At 43.4% G+C, this 16906-nt stretch overlaps 2 protein-coding genes across 6 annotated transcripts in view; one reads left to right on the forward strand and one right to left on the reverse strand.

Moving 5' to 3' along the window:
* Nucleotides 1–789: 789 nt before the first annotated feature.
* On the reverse strand, nucleotides 790–4237 carry LOC122612620 (RNA polymerase-associated protein Rtf1). Its single transcript, XM_043786361.1, has 4 exons — nucleotides 4056–4237; nucleotides 2984–3944; nucleotides 1736–2920; nucleotides 790–1676 (listed from the first exon to the last, which is right to left on the reverse strand). The coding sequence occupies exons 1-4, from the start codon at nucleotides 4134–4136 to the stop codon at nucleotides 1573–1575; spliced, it is 2331 nt and encodes a 776-aa protein (XP_043642296.1). The 5' UTR covers nucleotides 4137–4237; the 3' UTR covers nucleotides 790–1572.
* Nucleotides 4238–6394: 2157 nt separating this feature from the next.
* Nucleotides 6395–16906, forward strand: part of LOC122613240 (kazrin) — a 38262-nt gene continuing 27750 nt past the window's right edge. For all 5 annotated transcript variants that reach the window (XM_043787324.1, XM_043787326.1, XM_043787327.1 and 2 more), the window contains exon 1: nucleotides 6395–6705. The gene's annotated coding sequence lies outside the window, so the exon portion shown is untranslated. The remainder of the gene's footprint in view (nucleotides 6706–16906) is intronic.

Here is a 16906-nt window from a genome sequence, read left to right on the forward strand (position 1 = left end):
CTTATTGATCAAATTTGTCGCAGTGCATCGATGGGAGATGTGTGTATGAGTTGCTGTGGGATGCACCCACACCGATGCCGCTGCAAGAACATTTGCATGGGCCACGCATCGGTAGTTTTCGGATTCAGAATCGAGATTCCGTCGCTGATCTATTACACTCTCCGCTTCAGAGAACGTGCTGCTGTTGCATATTCCGAGATAAAATGTCATTGTGCCACAATGCTGCCCCCATCCAAGTCGTCATCATTGTGATCGGATCAGTCACATTCACCATTTGGGAACAATATGTTCGGGACAGTGAGGTTCCCAAAAAGACAGAAGGAACCAACTTTGAACATTTTCGAGCGGAAGTGCATTATAGAACGATCAATTCAAGTTTATTTCAAATTAGCATTTCATTTAGAATGTATTTCCATTGCATTGGAGTAAGATGAGGATTTCATTATCGCATCGCATCGGATATGTCTTGATATATATTGACCGTTACTCTCTTATATATTTGCAGATCTTGAAAAAGAGTTTTTCTCTCTGACGAAACGCGATCGTGTTCAATTAAAAGACAATTTCATCGAATTAATTGAATTAATTTGGTGAGAACATGAAAGGAGTCAGCCAGCTGCGCAAACAGACTGCAAACCAATTAAAAAGTGCCAACTGGGGCGATCTTAACCTAAGCCAGTCCAATGCTGGCCATGTGTTTACTTTGCCATTGATGTTTATGTGGGAAAAGGCGCGAAGAATACAATATACGAAAATCCTATAAAGCCCGTATGCCAACACGAGATGCTATTTATTGATCAATAACATGATTTTAATAGTCTTTTTCTTTATTATAAATAATTAATATTTATACGTGTATATTTAAGTATATGAAAGCTGTTGCTACAACTGATGAATTTTGCCTAAAACTAATACAGCATTGAACGGTTACAACCAACGGATACAGACTCGCTTGAATGTGTGTTATATCCCTCTCGATTTATATTTGTCCCTGGAATATGCTTAAAATTTGCCATTTGCCTGAGTGAACAATTAAGTTTTCGCTGAAAACTAATTCTGTATAAATTATGTTAGTTGTTAATTTATTGAACAAATCGTCGGAAATGATTAGGCTGGGCTGGATGCGGTTTCGCTATTTATGTAATACAATTTCTAGCTTAGAAACTATAAAAATTGCAGTATATATACTTAAATGAGTCTGTTTTCTGCCATTTTCTGTTTGGAATTCCAAATGTTTGATATAGCTGTTTGCATAATTTCTCTAAAAAGTGAATCAAAATCGTAACAGAACAAACACAAACAGGGAAAGTATCCTCGATGAGGATATTCAATTCTGAAGCAATGGGAAAACCTTCGCCTCGCCCGACCTATCTCAAACTTTCTGTGTCAACCTTATTATATATATGAACTGTAACTATAAGCCGAGCTGATTGCCCGTCGTTTCTTTGTTGCTCTTTAAGTTGGGTGAGTCGTTGTAGCAAACGATTGCTGTAGTCATTTGGGCACTACACTAAACTAGGACGTAAACATGTGACGCTTTGTCAATATGTGTAAGACCAGCGACATCCTTTTCTAGATGAGGCCGCGCTTTTTTTTGTAATCCTCCAGATTCAGCGAACGTTTGGAGACTGTTTCAGCTGGCTTGCTAGCCGGTTTGGGCACTGAATTCGTATTAACTGAAACAAAGGAAATTGTTATGCTCGTTGCTTAACTGCAGAAAATGTAAGTTACATACCTGGCAGCGGAACATCTAGGTCAATGTCAAAGTCATGCAGTGAGTACAGACTGTAATCCTTGGAGTCCGTGGGCTTGGCGCTTGCACTCGAAGTTCCCGCTTCGTTGGGCCTCTTTTTTCCTGGGGGTGGCGGTGGCAGGGGTGCCAGCTGCACGTCATCCTCGTCCTTCTTGGCACCCTTGAAGCCCATGCGCGGCTGAGTGATCCGACGTGTGAAGGGATCCGAGATCTTGAGACCTTTGTTGGCCCGAGCCTCCTCCAAAATTGCCTTCTCAGCATCCTCCACATTCTTCTTCCTGTTCCGGTCGTTTATGTAGGAGATCAGATTGAGGGTATGCGATCTCCTTTTATCGAGTTCAGAGGCTCGGTTCTCCAGCTCGTCGATTTGCGTTCCAAGATCCTGTGCGATGTCGTAGTCGCCCCGCAACATAGCTGCATCTCGCTCCTTCATCAGGCATGTTTTCTTCATTGCATAATTGGTGGGCCGGTTCCGGAAGCGGTTCTTCTCCTCCACTATCTTGTCTACGTCCTCGTCCTTGAATTCGTAGTTCAGTGCTTTCTTTATGTCGTTTTGCTTGATCGCTATTAAGTCAATCGTTGGCATCTGGACGTGCGACTGCTGGCAAACCTCGTTCCACTTGTTGAACTCGTTCTCCGTAAACTCCTGGTTTGAAATGAACTCCAGTCGGAACACTCGCTCTTGGGTTCCGTGCTTAAGTCTCAACCCGCGATTGGTACGTGTGGTGCCGAGACTGTAGATCTTCCCCGTCTCCACTACTCCCACAATTTCTGCCACTCGATACACGGGTTTCTGGCCATTGTTCCCGATGCTTATCCGGACAAAGCAGTTGAGTACAGTGCTCTCAAAGATTGGCAAGTTGACAAATCGTTCCATTTTGTAGCGAGATAGACGCAACTTGTTAAGATCCTCGCGTGTGGTTATAAAAACGGGCCGCTGCGGCACCTTTTCTTCGTCCTCGGATTCGCTGGAAGCCTTGCTGCTGTTGGAGCGTGAGCGTTTGCCCGTGGGCTTTTCATCCTCATCCCAATCACTGCTGCCTGAGTCGTCTGAGTATATTTCAGAGGCTTTCAGTTTCACGGCCGATTTACAGCCAGATACGCTTTCCAGTTCCTCTTTGTCGTCATCACGATCTTTTTCTGCCAGGCGTTTGGCCTCCTCTTCCTCTGCAATGGGAAAAGAATAAAAAAACGTTAGAGTCGTATAACGATTATCAATGATTTGCATACCTCTTTTGGCCTTGCCCTCTCGTTTGGCTTTTAATAATGCCATTGCATTACTCCTCTTATCGTCCGTCTTGTTGGCCTCGACGTTCTTCTTGCGCTCCTTGGACCGCTCCTTGTGATCAAAGTAATCAGAGACGCCAGCGGCGGAAGCCTGATCGTCAGACATAATACTGGCCACTGCCGCTGAAGTGGAAGCCGCATCTCGGTTAAGGGCGGGCGAGGATAATGGACTCGCTGACCGCACTTCGCTGCTGGGTTTGGTTTCCACATCTAACAGCGTGGATGTGGAAGCTTGTGTTGGCATAGGTGCCTGGGCTTCCCTGGCCTTCCTCGCCTTCTTCTCGCGCTTTTCCTTCTTCTTCTTGGCCCGTTCTCCTTTGTTCTTGGACTTTTCTTGGTTCTTCTCGCCGCGCCTCGCCAACTTCAGTTTCCGTTCGATTTCCCAGCGCGTACGCATAATCTCTCGCTGCTCAATACGCTTGTAAATCTCAGTTTCACGCTCCTTCTCGGACAAGCCGTTGAGACGCCTTCGATCCTCATCATCGCCCATGAGGTCGTCATCGAAACCGTCGTCAAACTCCGAGTCGGAGCTGGAGGACGAAGAACTAGAGGAGTCGGAGCCGGATGACGAGGAGTTGGACTTAGACTTGTCCGAATCGCTGTCGGACACCTCGCCCTCCTCTTGTTCGCTAAGCTGGGCGGCCTGGAAAGCCTGCTCCGGGGGCTTCTGCTCCTGTTGGGCCTGTGCAGGACTCTGCCTCGCTGGCTGTGCCTCATCCTGACTGTCGTCATCCCAGTTGGACTCCGAGGAGCTGGAGTCTCTACTGGCCTTCTGACGCTTCTTCTTCTTGGAGGCGGGTGCTCCTGCTTTGTTGTTGGCCCAGTCGGAATCGGAGTCGGAGCGGGAGCTCGACTTGGCCGCCGTTTGGGGCTTCTTCCGCTTCTTGGCCAGCGACATGAGGTCCTAAGGGTTACATATAAGGTGTATTTTCATTTTTTATATTGATTTTCGTTACATCGCAATATGGAGAAAGGGGCGCGGATGAGGGACTTGATCAGCTCAATCACCACTTACCGATTCCAGATTGGTCTCCGACTCGCTGTCGCTATCGCTGGAGTTGGAGTCGATCAGGGATTGCGTCCGCCGTTTGCCCATTTCTGATCGTTTTCCTGGCCTTCACTTGCTAATAAAATTTAACCAAACCAGTACGAAAAAATTTCAGTGCGTGCCGTTGGAGATGGAAAACGAGTGCGATAGCTGGCTATCGGCCTATCGGTATCGGTGCTTTGTCTACCGCGCTAGGTGGTATCGTTATGCTAGGGCTGGCAACTGATATCGCAGTATCGAACTGTCAGCTGTAAGCGCGCGAAAAGTATTTGATCCCAGGGAACACATTTTGTGGGAACAGTTAGGCAAAAGGGGAATCACTGACTTAAATATTTTGTTTGATAAATTGTTAGCAAATCGTGTTTTAATATTCAATTCGACTTTGTTTAATTCGTAAAAATAATTTCCCGGTTGGACTAAATTTTGGATCTACAAAAATAATATTTTTTGGAAATGATAATCATATAATTTAAAAATGAGTAAGAAATATATATGTGTGCATACATATGTGCCCTAAAATAATGAATCAGCTAAAATGTATATAATAAATCGGGAATGCACAAAATCCTCGACAACCATTGTTAATATCTTTATGTTGTTTTTGAAATAAAACGAGATAAGATGTTAAAATCAAAACAAAACTTTAAAATGGAAGTGTGGTCTCTCAGATTGAAAATGTCTCGCTGCCAAAATTCAGACACACGCTTTTAAGTGATTTAGACCTCTTGTATGTAATGTGACACCCTTAAATAATCGGTTATTTTGAACTCAAGCGCGATTTCTTTTGGAGTTTTTTAAGCTCGGACAGGACGCGACAGGACCGCCTCCCACCCCCGCCCACATTCACTGCGGGGAAATACCTTGCGGCTGGTGCAGCACGTGCACATTTTGCCGCGCTGTCGAGCGCAACACTGAATCACACTTAAAGCAGAGTTGAAAAAATACGGCGAAGCTGTTCGAGCAAGGTAAACACAAGGGGTGGGTTGGGGTGCGGAAGAGCGGGGGAATGGAAATGCCGGCGACGGCAGAATTGAAATGCAAATTTTGGCATCCCCATTATCCCTATCTCCAGCCCCCTTCAATTTGCATGATGATGGCGAATGGCTGGGCGGGAATGCTGACTTTGTGTACCCTGTAATAGGCAAACATTTGTCTGCACGCTGGTAAGTGGGTTATGTACTTGTTTGTGGCGCACGCAAAAACACATTTCGAAAACTAAATTAAAGCCACACCTGCTGCCCCTCCCTCCACACAGCACAGAAAATAACTTACAATCAATATTAATTAAAATGCAGGCGTTTTCCAGGTCCCTCGAGCGCGCTTTCCCTAAGTTCGGCCTGCCAGCGGGGGCGAAAGGGGTGGCTTTTTTTTTGGGGCGGAGGGTGGAACACGCACCCACATGCGAACTTTCATAATTCGCCTTAAATGCTGCGGGGCAATTTGCAGTAGCAGCAGCAGCAGTGGCAGCAGTTGTAGCAACAATAACAGCGCCATGAGGAAGCCCACTGCACATTCAACAAAGTGCACATTCTGCAGCAACAACAACTACGACTAGAGCAGCAGCAATGCGACAGCTCATGAAAACAACCCACTCGATGCCACCGCCCACCCCGAAAACCATATTACAAAACAGTGAGTTCTCCAGGTGATGAACTAATAACTTGTTAGTCCTTCCATTAGAAATCTCACTTCAAAATAGGTGTTAGCACTTCAAAGATCCCTAAAATGTATCAATAAAACCCTTCAAAACATAATGAACATTACGAACATAAGCTCCTTAAGTCCTGTAAACAATATATTTTGCCATTATTTTGTTGATCTGCGGATTCTGTACTACAAGGCCATTTGCCAGCGAACCCTGTAGATGGATTTCACATTAACCACCCAACCCCCGACGATCCACCCCCGAAATGCCAAGCTCAGAGCTTTCGAGCTCAGCTTTGGAGCATGCGCAGCAAAGCGAGAGAGTGAGGGCGGAAGAGAGAGAGAGAGAGAGAGATAGCAAACGAGAGCGGCGAATGCCCAGGGGGGTTGGCCATGGCCCCCGCTTTGTTTGTGCCATTTTTGGGTTGAAAGCTCTTGTCCGGCGGCGCTGTTGCGTTGGCGTTGCGTTTTTGTTGCGCCGGCTGTTTTGCCAAAAGTGGTAAGAAAGAGTGAGAGGGAGCGGAAGAGAAACCTTTGCTCTCGAGAGAGCGAGAGCGGCCATTAAAGCTCGGCTCACCTAGCTGTAAAAACTAGCAAAGTTCGCTGCTCAATTTGTGTGCGTTTTTTTTTCTTTTTCGCCAGTTCAACGAAAGAAGCTCGCGAGTGCGGAGCGAATAACGGTAAACGCTAGCTTCAATAACGGTCCATCGCAGCATAGTTTAGTGTAGTGTAGTGCTTTCGTGACCGTGTAGCGTAGTGTTCTCAAGTGAAGTGCAGACGGGGGTGGTTGCAAACGAAAAGCGCATAAAATACTAAACGCAAATAGGCAAGAAAGAAAAAATATTTAACACAAGTGTGTCGGTTCAGTGTTTTGTGGTGCGAAAATCTCACGAAAATAGGAAAAAAGAAAACAAGAGGAAAAATCCAATAAAACCATGGCCCGCTGAGCGTTGAGCCTCACATAACGGAAAAGGTGAGGAGGGGGTGAATGCACTGAAACTTCAGCTTGGACATAACTAAAATCTAAAATTAAATGGATGTACATATGTGCTTATGCATATCAAGATATGGGTCTAAATGTAGAAATACAAAATGAATGAATTTAACTCAAAACAAAATCAATTTTAATTTTATTTTAATATAAAAGCATATATGGATTTGTCGAGTCATATATAAATAGATAAGTTTATATGGCTTAATTAAATTTAATAGATTTAATGTCCAAATATTAAATTTGGGTTACTCTTTTCTAAGTGTAGTTCGGGTTTATGCTGCTTGAATAAACTCTTTCTTCCCAAGACCACATTTTTTGTTGTTAAAACAAATCTCACAGAGCAGCAAGTGACAGAGTTTTAGTTTTCCGCATTTTCCGCACTTTTTCAATATTTTTTGCGGCCAAGCCGCGGGCGTGGCTTTCCCCCCTTTATTTTCCTTTCTTTTTTTTTTGTTTTTGTTAGAAGGATGCGACATTTCGTTTTCAGTTTTTGTTGGCTCTTTGTGCACCCGTCTCTTTCTGGACCCGCCCGACTGTCTCTTTCTGGCTGTTAATTTGTCGTGCATTTGCAGCTGGAGAAACAACGTCAACAGCTAACTGGGGAATTACAAAAACCCGCGCGTCCAAAAAAGCAAAATAGCCAAAAAAAAACAAAAAAACAACGAGAATAAACTAAAAAGAAAAACAAGCGCGGAAAGTTGCTCGCTAAATAAAGGATTTTCCAGCCAGCTGGAAAGTGTTGAGCGGGTGAGTTTGGGCCAAATGAATATTAATTGGCCTGGTTCGGTGCTGCTGACTGAAATGAAAGGCTGCCAACTATCTCGGTCAGCAGAGAATACAAATTAGGAAATTACTCCAAATAATTGCGCAATTAGTGGTTGAGTTTTGGCGAGTAATTTGATTTGGATCCGTCCATTTTAATTTTGGAAATCGGACCAAGCTTCAAGATAAGTTCGATGTCCATATACACACTTTATATAAAGTTGACTTACACCATACATAAAATACTTCGCTTAAGTAAAATTTCAGAAGGTTTCCCATTTCCTAATTTATTTAAAGGCTGTGTAAACTTTGATTTAACACCTTAAGCTCAATTCTAGCATATTTTAAGCCTACGTTTAGTTTATTGCTGTTTTCCAAATCCATTGCCTTATTTTCCCCAACTGTAGGCTATTGTCTTAACAAATTAGATCAACTTGAGCTGGAAAAGACTGTGGGCCATGTATTCATCCGGACGTGTGGGCCTCCCCACTCATTTAATTTTGAAATCTAGTCAGTGTGGCCGTTTCCAATTTCCCAGAGCCACTCCTCAATGATTTCGATTATACGTCCTCGTTCTGGGCCATAAAGAATCCGTTCAAAAGGTTAGGCACACACGCAGGCAAAACAGAAGCTATACACCTAAGGGTTTTGGCCTGAATAAACAATGCCTGGTGGAGTGACCGCTGGACAAAGGCAGCTCCTGCTGGCCACTTGCTCTCGGGCTGGGAAAAGGGGCAGGGGAAAAGGGCTTCATTTCACTCGCAGCCTGCTGTGCCCTTGCGCACATTTCCAATGCAAATTTAGCCGGCAGAAAACTCAAATCAGAGCGAAACACACTCACATGTGTCGGCTAAACAAAAGAAAATACGACGAGGCGAACTCTGAAGTGCTTAAAATGCGTTTTGTCAATTAAACCGAAATGGCCGGACGGCAGATAAGCGAGTCAGTTGCTTTTAGGATTCTTTGGGGGGCATCAGGATGCGGCATGAGGCGGGATGGTCGGAAGGGGGCGAGGGGGGATGATTAATGCTGCATAAATTGCTTTCGGATTTGCCAGTGTGCAACAGCTATAATGGCCTTTTCTGACAGCAGGATTACGGATTTCACTGAGCAAAAAAAAAACAAATAAAAAACTAGCCATTAAAATGGGTTTTATTTGCATAAAGCTTGTTGTTATCCGCTGCCTGGTAGCACCATAGAAATATTTGCTAGTTCTTTAGGAAGAAATTCGCAGTTATTATTTAAGGTAGATAGTGGAAATATGTTGGTTTATATTTTAATGAATACAAACAGCAGAGAGTTGTACATTCTCATAGAATATCTATCTTAATTGGTTTGTTTTAAAACTCTAAACAAATACCACAGAGTACGTTTGCTTGGTCCTCTATACACTTAATTCAAAGGAAAGAACTAGTTTGTTTTTCTCGGTACATCCGAAACTGGCAAATGCACAAAGCCAAAGACGTTCCCCGTTTTCCTGAAAACCGGTGGGGAGTGGGGGGTGGTTGGTGGGCGGATGGCCAGGAGGCTGGCCGGGAGGGTGGCACGGCCTGTTGCCCGGGCCAACCCTCAAGGATGCTGCAACCCTTGGGCGAGGACGCGCATCGCATCTCGGAGGGCAGAACAACAAGAAGCGACAAAAGGCATGAATAATTCAGCCGGAGAATGCAGCTTGAAGATGCACGGAGCACCGACTGACGGAATAACGAGCATAAATCCCGACTAGGAGCACCGGCTCTCGAAATAATTGCTTTGAGCTGCACCGCTTGCCATGGAAATTCAGCGCCGAACTGTGACACACCGAGTTTTCCTGGACAAAGAATTATCGGTGGGCCTGGTCTGCTTTAAAGCAATTTCCCCTATCGGATTAGGGAACTTAATACATTAGGCGAACTATAACCACTGCCACTCGAACTTTGGGGCGTGGCCTGGCCCCAATTTTTCCGCATTTCCACATTTCCATGTTTCCATCTTCCCATTTAACCATTGCGAAGCTTAGCACGTATTTCGCCAGCTAAATTAGATTGCGTGTGGCATGTGGCAGAGGTAACAAAGGCGGCAGAGGTCGAAGCACCGCCAGGTGCAAACTGCGCTGTCGACAGCTTTGGCAACAGACCAACCAAACCCCCCATTTATTACTATTTCCCACGTTGCGTGATAGCCACCCCTTTTCCACAAAAGAAATAAAAAACTAAATGCAAGTTTCGCCTCTAAAGGATGACGAAAACGTATGCACGGTTCGTAATCTCTATTCTGTAAATTAATAATGTCCCGACAAAACCAACGAAATCACGAAAAACACACAGCTTAGCTAAGTGAAAAGCTAGAACAAGAGAATGACTTACAACTCAACTTTATGCCAAGCTCTATTCTGTTCAGAAAGACTTAAGTAGTGAAACAATAAGAAATAAACTCAATGTCTCGTTAATTCGAAAGGATGGAAAAGTGGGAAATAATGAGACACTCAAGATGCAGTTGTAACTTATTGATTTGCAATGCTGCAGGCGATATCTTAGTTCTTGTACTATAAAAAAAATATATTTACATCTGACCTATTAAAGTTAAGATCAATTAAATTTCAACAGTTTCCAATTAGTTGAAATTGGCAAGCAATGTAACAATTGATTTAATCTATGGTAGTAAATTACAGTTAAATCCCCAAATACGTTTATGCACGCAAATAAGTTTGTAATTTCGAATTATTCATCTGAATTATTCATGACAAAAATGTAAAGAATTGCACTTAATATCAAATTTATGTGTTTAAGTTTTAATTGTATTTCCAAGCTAGGTTTAATGCAAGTGCACTTTGGATAAACGTAAGATGTTATGCGAAAGGAAATCTGCTAGAAATTTGATTTTAAATTGTTATAAAACATTCATTGCCCAAGTTACGCCAATTGCTTGTGGGCCAATTAAACTTTAATTGAATTACAACTCTCTGAATTCCCTGGCACTCAGCCAAACGCACAAGCGTGAGTGTGAGTTCAATGTCAGTCGCACGTTGGTCGCCAGTGGGTTAATGATGCACGACCGCGCCGAACGAAAGCAAAAGGCAGGGAAGCCAGTGCTGGGTATTCTCTCCAAGTTGGAGCCATCGGAGCCACCGGAGCAAGCGGAGCAACCAGAGCAAGAAATCACAGCCCACGCGAATCGACGAAGCGTCAAGAGAAATCATTTCATTATGGGGCAAAAGACTCAGACTCAAACTAAGACTCTATAAGATGCCCCGCCACATGCCGCACCATCCAAGCGGCCTAAGTGAATGAAAATGAAAAAGTGCTGGTGGCACACACAAGTTACGTGATCAGAATGATAAAGCCGGGCTCAGCAGGCATCGGACATATGGGTGGTGGCTATATATGTTGTATACATATATATATATGTGGGTGGGTGGTTAGATGGGTAGGTGGTGGTGGCCAGTGGGTGACTGACTGCTGGTGGGTGGCTGGCACTTGAATCGAATAAATTTTCATTGTATTCGCGCTCCGGCGGATTCTGTTTCTATCATTCCGGCTTTTGTTTGATGGACTCGAGGCTCGAATTAATTAAATCGTCACCGATTGTTGTGCTGTCCAGCGGGGAAATGACCGAATCCAAATCGGAATCGGAATTGGAATCCAAGTCCAAATACGCATCAAAACGAAATTAGTGGTCAAAATATGCTGCGATGGTCGTTGCTGGCATTTTGAAATCCGTGTTGCCTTAATGGGCCTGGCAGATGTCACGGAGTTCATGGCCGCCAAATCCGGCGCAGTACACAAATGTAATTAAACTTTTAATTAAATGAATTAAAATACCATCTCGATGACATCTGTGGGGAAATTGTCATAACCCCCATGACAACGCGGATGTTGTTGGCTATAAAAAACCTCTAGTGCCTACCGATTTAGGCTACACAGAGAATTCTTTTTTGTACATGTAAAAATATAAGTAAAAATATGAAGATATAGATAAATTTCAAGATTTGAGTTTGGTTCGTACTTGAAAAGTTGGTTTGTAACTGCTAATGTAACTTGAGATAGTATTTTCCTCAGTGTACTTGGCTCTGCTTGAGTTTCTTTGAACTGCCTGGCTTTAATTGCGGACAAAGCAGGCCAAATGGAGGCCAGCTTCGTGAATGCGGTCAGCAAATGGGCGACCACGCCCACTGTTCGCCCCCACTTATTAGTTGGCCTGCGGAGCGAAAGAGAGCCGCCCGAAAGGCGATGGGGCAGAGGAGGACGGGGAATGTGTAACCATAAACCACCCAGTTAACCACAAAAACGATTTTGGTTCACCTCTGTATATCCAAGTTAATGCCAGGTGGGTGGTGACGTTTCGGGGTGCAGGTGGTCGGTCGGTCGGACGCCTTGTGGGTCATGCACATTCAACCCCGGTTATCCTTGCAACAGGACCCAGAGGTAATTGTTCATCAGAAAAGGGGCCAAAAACTGAAGCCAAAGGGCTCAATTGAGCGGTAAGACAACTGAAAAGGTATAAGTGATGTTCTTACACCTTATAAAGGTGTTTCTATTTCTTAAGTCAATTATAAGAAATCATGTTAAGAACTAACTTGCAACATTAATAAACTCAAAAAACCGTCGCATTTTCTGCACCAAATTAGGTTAGAAATATTTTTGTGTGTGCGTAATGTATAATTATAGTATAGTATCCTTTTCAAAGCTCTGGCTTCAAAATAAAGACAGGGATGTGTGGAGCCGAAAATACTGAGCCAAAAAAGTACCCACACAGTGCACACGGAGCAACAGTCTGCTAAACATGGCCCACTTGGCAGGGTTGTCAGGTTTTCGTTTTTGTTCCACTTCCCTGCGCCCCAAACTCTGGTTTCATGTTCATTTTTCGGTAGTTTTATTTGCTCATCGTCGAGTGACATTTTGGCTGACGTTGGCGGACTTCCTTCCCCGCGGAACCCGCCCCTTACCGCCCCGCCACGCCCCTTTCGTTCCCTCACCCGCCCACAACCAACAATTTGCCCACGGGGCGGACGACACGTGCTGTTGGCAGACGACGTGTTCAGCTCACCCCTTCCTCGCCAGAAATGCCATCCCCTCCCCACCCCCTCTCGGTTTGCTTGGTGGCAGTCGGGAGTTGGTTCATTATTCTCAGACCCGGGAACTGTGGTCTAAACTCACGAAAACAATGATCGTTTGCCACATATTAGTTTTCCAACTTCTTACTACTGAAAAATAGCAACATATTTGCAATACATCTTTCGCATATAAAGCCATTCAATGCAAAGTTGTGAGCCGAGTTTGTATTGGTTTTAACAAATATGAGAAAGTTTAATTAAACAAACTTCACCATTATAGTGTGCATATTCACAATAAACCAATGAAAGAAAAATTGCGAAAAAAGTTTGTTCAAACAATGTGGCTCTATAATAATTAAACAGATTTTTCCGGCACGAAACAAACAAAGAAAAAGCATGAAAAAATAATATAATTATATAGAAGTCTGCGCAAAAATGAACTCTAGAACACAAAGACTTTTATTGAAATCTTTAATTTGACCGCTGGGTTGAACAATTAATTTGCTGATTATATAATCACAAGCTGCTTTGTAATGTAATATATTTAAAAAATAAACATTGGTTTATATGCTGCAATTGGTTGGATTTTGTTTCGCTGTGAAAACTTATATGTACAATAGAAATTTTTAAACTTTGGCAAACAATTTTGTGAACATTTATGTTTGCACAGGTTTAATCAAATAAAGCTTCCTCGTTTTCTGGAAAGATGGATTTGTTTTATGACAACATTGTTTCTATTGATTTACTGGTTCTATTTCAACGGTGCGTTTCCACTGTTTTCCCCGGGGTCGATTGTGTTTTTAATTTCTTTTGATGTATTAACCTCCGACACCTCGACCTTTTTCCATTTCCACCCTCATCGCAATGCAATATCACCCCGACACTTCTGGCTACCTTGACAGTGGACATCGTAAATTGTTATTGGCTTTTTATCTGGCCCAAACGCTTTAAATGCAGATTTATGCAATTCCCATTTGATGGCAAATATTATTTGTGGCCCAATCCCAAAGACCATTGAATTCAATCGAAGGAGAGAGAATACTGTTTATCCGACCAGGAATACCAAACATCCAAACAGCCATCCATCCATTCATTCATTATTATTGACAAATAACCATAAACAACACGGAAGCGGCTGAAAAACTGTGGGAAATTTTTTAAATATTTGTGTTTTCCATTGCTTTTCCATTGCCTTTTGGGTTGGCTGCTGAAAAATGGCGTTGTGCGGAGAACCCCCTGGCTTAAGCCCTCTTGGACCATAAAAATTCCATCAGCATTGGAGCAATTCCATTAGCACGAAATGATTTGATGCGGTTTTAGCTCCTGTTATCTGCGGTCGAAGGGGGTGCGTTTTTTAGGGGTTATTTAGGGGCTGTTCCAGACGTGGCACAGGAAGCACAAGTGGATTGAAAAGTCATAAAGTCATCCTCTGCTTTCCCGCTCCACTTTTCTTTCTCTGTCTCTCGCTTTGCCTGTAAGCGTCCTTTCAGTTAGATTTTTTTGTTGTTTCTCCAGCACTCGCAATTTTAAAGCACTTTCCCTGGGGTATGGTATGGCATGTTGTTTTTAACCGAAAGTTTTTTGAACAATTTTACAACTTGCCGTAGAACTGGCAGAATTGGTGGCACAGACACAGCCGTGCAGTGCAAAACGTCTGGTCAGTATAATCATCTAATCCCTCTTGCCGCACAGCACCTGCTGCCACCGAAATGGTGTTGTCTAATTGAAATATATTGGTGGAGTGGTCCGAAATCCTATTATATACGATTTCCAGGCCCCAGGGGTACCATTTCCCATCCCCATTTGCTGACTTATGTGCAGTTCCAAACGGTTTGCTCTGCCATTGTGCCCCATATGTGGAGAGGGCTTACCTTTGGATGATCGCCATTTGTGGCAGATTAGGAGGATGATAGATATAATTTTGATATATTTGTAGTGCCTTTTCTCTTAAGTATTACATTTCTTAAATCATTTGAAATAAATTATGGTACTACCTGAAGTGTTATGTTTTTTAGCAAAAGTGCGAAAGTTTTCTCGCAGACAAATCCCATCAGAACCCAAGCTATATCGAATGCACTTCTTCACTGTGCAGCAGTAAAGTGTCAGGATAATGCGAAACGTATACCGCCGTGAGCCGGGCGACAAACTGCTCCTGCTGAGGAATTTAAGCACACATCAAGGGGCGGCGAAGTGGGCGGGCAAATGCAGATGCAGCCACAGCAGCAGCCACAAAATGCCAGGAACGCATAAAATGCCGACATTACCGCCATCAGGGGGGCTATACGGAATTTTTGAGCGGGGTGGGGGGTTTGAGGGGGCTGCTTGATAAGCGACGGCAGCTGGAAAAGCGCCGCATGTGTGGACCAAAAGCTTCTGTCTGGGAAAGCCTGGGAAGGGGACGAGGAGTTGGAAAGGCCGTCGGAAAATGGAAAAGGAAATTGAGTGTGTGTAATGCGTACTTATGGCGCACATTTTAAATGAAATTTTCGCTGCGACTACGCTTCCTGTCGCTTGTCTCTCTGCTCTCTCATATCCCTATAACCAGTATCCCCCATATACGGTATCCCCTATATCCTGTATCCCCGATATCCTGTATCCCTGCCTTCCGCTAAGCAATTTCGATTGCATTGAAGTGCGGTATGCGAGCAACAGGTGGCGCTGCTCGAGGACACACCTCGAGTGGGCTGCATATTTTCCCTGCTTCCGCTCGTATGTTTCACATATTTGCCTGCTTCCTTCCCTTTTGCCTTCCTTAGGATTATATACACCTTCCATATATATATATATATTATCCTTGCCTGTCCCCTCCCATTTTATTAAATTCGTGCCTGTCTGCCTGGGCAAGTCGAGGTCCTGGCCAGGAGCTTATTCCCGCCAGTGGGAGCTCGCCTTTCTGCCAACCTCGGCCCCCTGCAGGCACAATTCATTTTTCATGTAGTCTCTAGGAAAAACACGCGGAAAGTAGAGAGCAGAGTAGGTGGCAGGAGACACATGGCCCGAGCTGCATCTTGGTCAAATGCATTATTAATTGGCTTAGACTGCAAACAATTGTGCTGGGCATAAGAGAAAGAGAAAATACGAGAAATGCGCTGAATAAATTGCTTTGTGACTGAATTAAAACACAAATAACTTTGTTTCTGTTTAGAATGCATTATAGCCTCCTTTAAAGCGCAACATAAAGCATAAACACAAATTTTACTTATTATATAAAATAATAGTGTCTTTAAAGCGGACTACATTTTAATTTTATTTCAAAAAATGATCAAACAAATTTAAGAACCTGTCACCATCATGTTTACCACAAATTATTTTGTTGCTATCAGATATTCCGCAAAACCATATCAATAAGGCACAATAAAAAGTATGGATTCTGTTAATTTAATTTAGAACCACATTGAAGACTAATTGTTGTTGTACCAATAAACAAACCAATATTTGATTATTTTCATAACCCAATTAGTTCACTTTAATGCTTCCCTCTTACTCACTTGATTGTGGAAAAAAGTTAGTTAGCATACCATGTTGTTTACATGCGAATTTGATTAGTTTTTGCGGCGTTTTCCGCAGTGTTTTTTGGTGTCAGATACATTGTGTCAGATACATTGCGACAAACTCCGAGCTGCGAATTCCCGTATTGCACTCCATCTTCCACTCGCCATGTTTGTGGTGTTCCTTGTTCCTTGTGCTCATTTGCACTCGAGTCGCGTTCCGGCGGCTGCCATCGCCATGGATAATAAATTTGTCAACTTGCAGTTGCATTCGCATTGCTGTAGCACAGTAGCATAGTAGTTCTGTAGTTTTCCCTTTTCCTCCCAAGCTGGGAAAACCACGAAAAAAAGAGCAACGTGAGCTTCATCTGTTCGCTAGTTTGTTAGCTTTTCGCCGTCAGCGGCTATTACACATTTCATTTTATTGTCACGTACGCGGCACGTCTCTTTATGGCACATATACGCCCCCTCTCCGACCGATTTCCAGATATATATCTACATATATACTCGTATCTATGGACTAGGAGCCATATATAGAGCGTTCGCAGTTGTCGTCTAGCCGGCCAGAATCGAACATCGAAGGCTGTCAACTATTACTGGGTGTGGCCACTGAATTTCAATCGTTTATTTTACAACTGCTGCTGTAGAGCTGAGTTTTCTTGCACGAAATTAGTTTACATTCGTATGAATTTTCAGCAGACTTACGTCACTTAAATGATGGCCAGTAGCCAGGCTTTTAATTATATCAGTGGGCGTGCGTATTAAATATCAATTAGGTAATTTCCAAGTGCAGCTCATTGAGTAACTAAATATTGACTCGCAAGGTTCAAGTGTCAATTTGTCTGCCTATTAAGTAATTAATTATCGAGCTCTTCAGTCCATTGTGGTCAAGTAGCGA

Source organism: Drosophila teissieri, chromosome 2R (assembly GCF_016746235.2).
Source record: "Drosophila teissieri strain GT53w chromosome 2R, Prin_Dtei_1.1, whole genome shotgun sequence".
In the NCBI taxonomy this organism is placed as follows: Eukaryota; Metazoa; Arthropoda; class Insecta; order Diptera; family Drosophilidae; genus Drosophila; species Drosophila teissieri.

Excerpts from the sequence above, each read along its gene's own strand:
- LOC122612620 (XM_043786361.1), bottom strand. The coding sequence starts at position 4,136 with ATGGGCAAACGGCGGACGCAATCCCTGATCGACTCCAACTCCAGCGAT. Across the intron at positions 3,945-4,055 it reads CGGAGACCAATCTGGAATCG|GACCTCATGTCGCTGGCCAA; the intron begins GTAAGTGGTGAT and ends TGTAACCCTTAG. Across the intron at positions 2,921-2,983 it reads AGAGGGCAAGGCCAAAAGAG|AGGAAGAGGAGGCCAAACGC; the intron begins GTATGCAAATCA and ends TTCCCATTGCAG.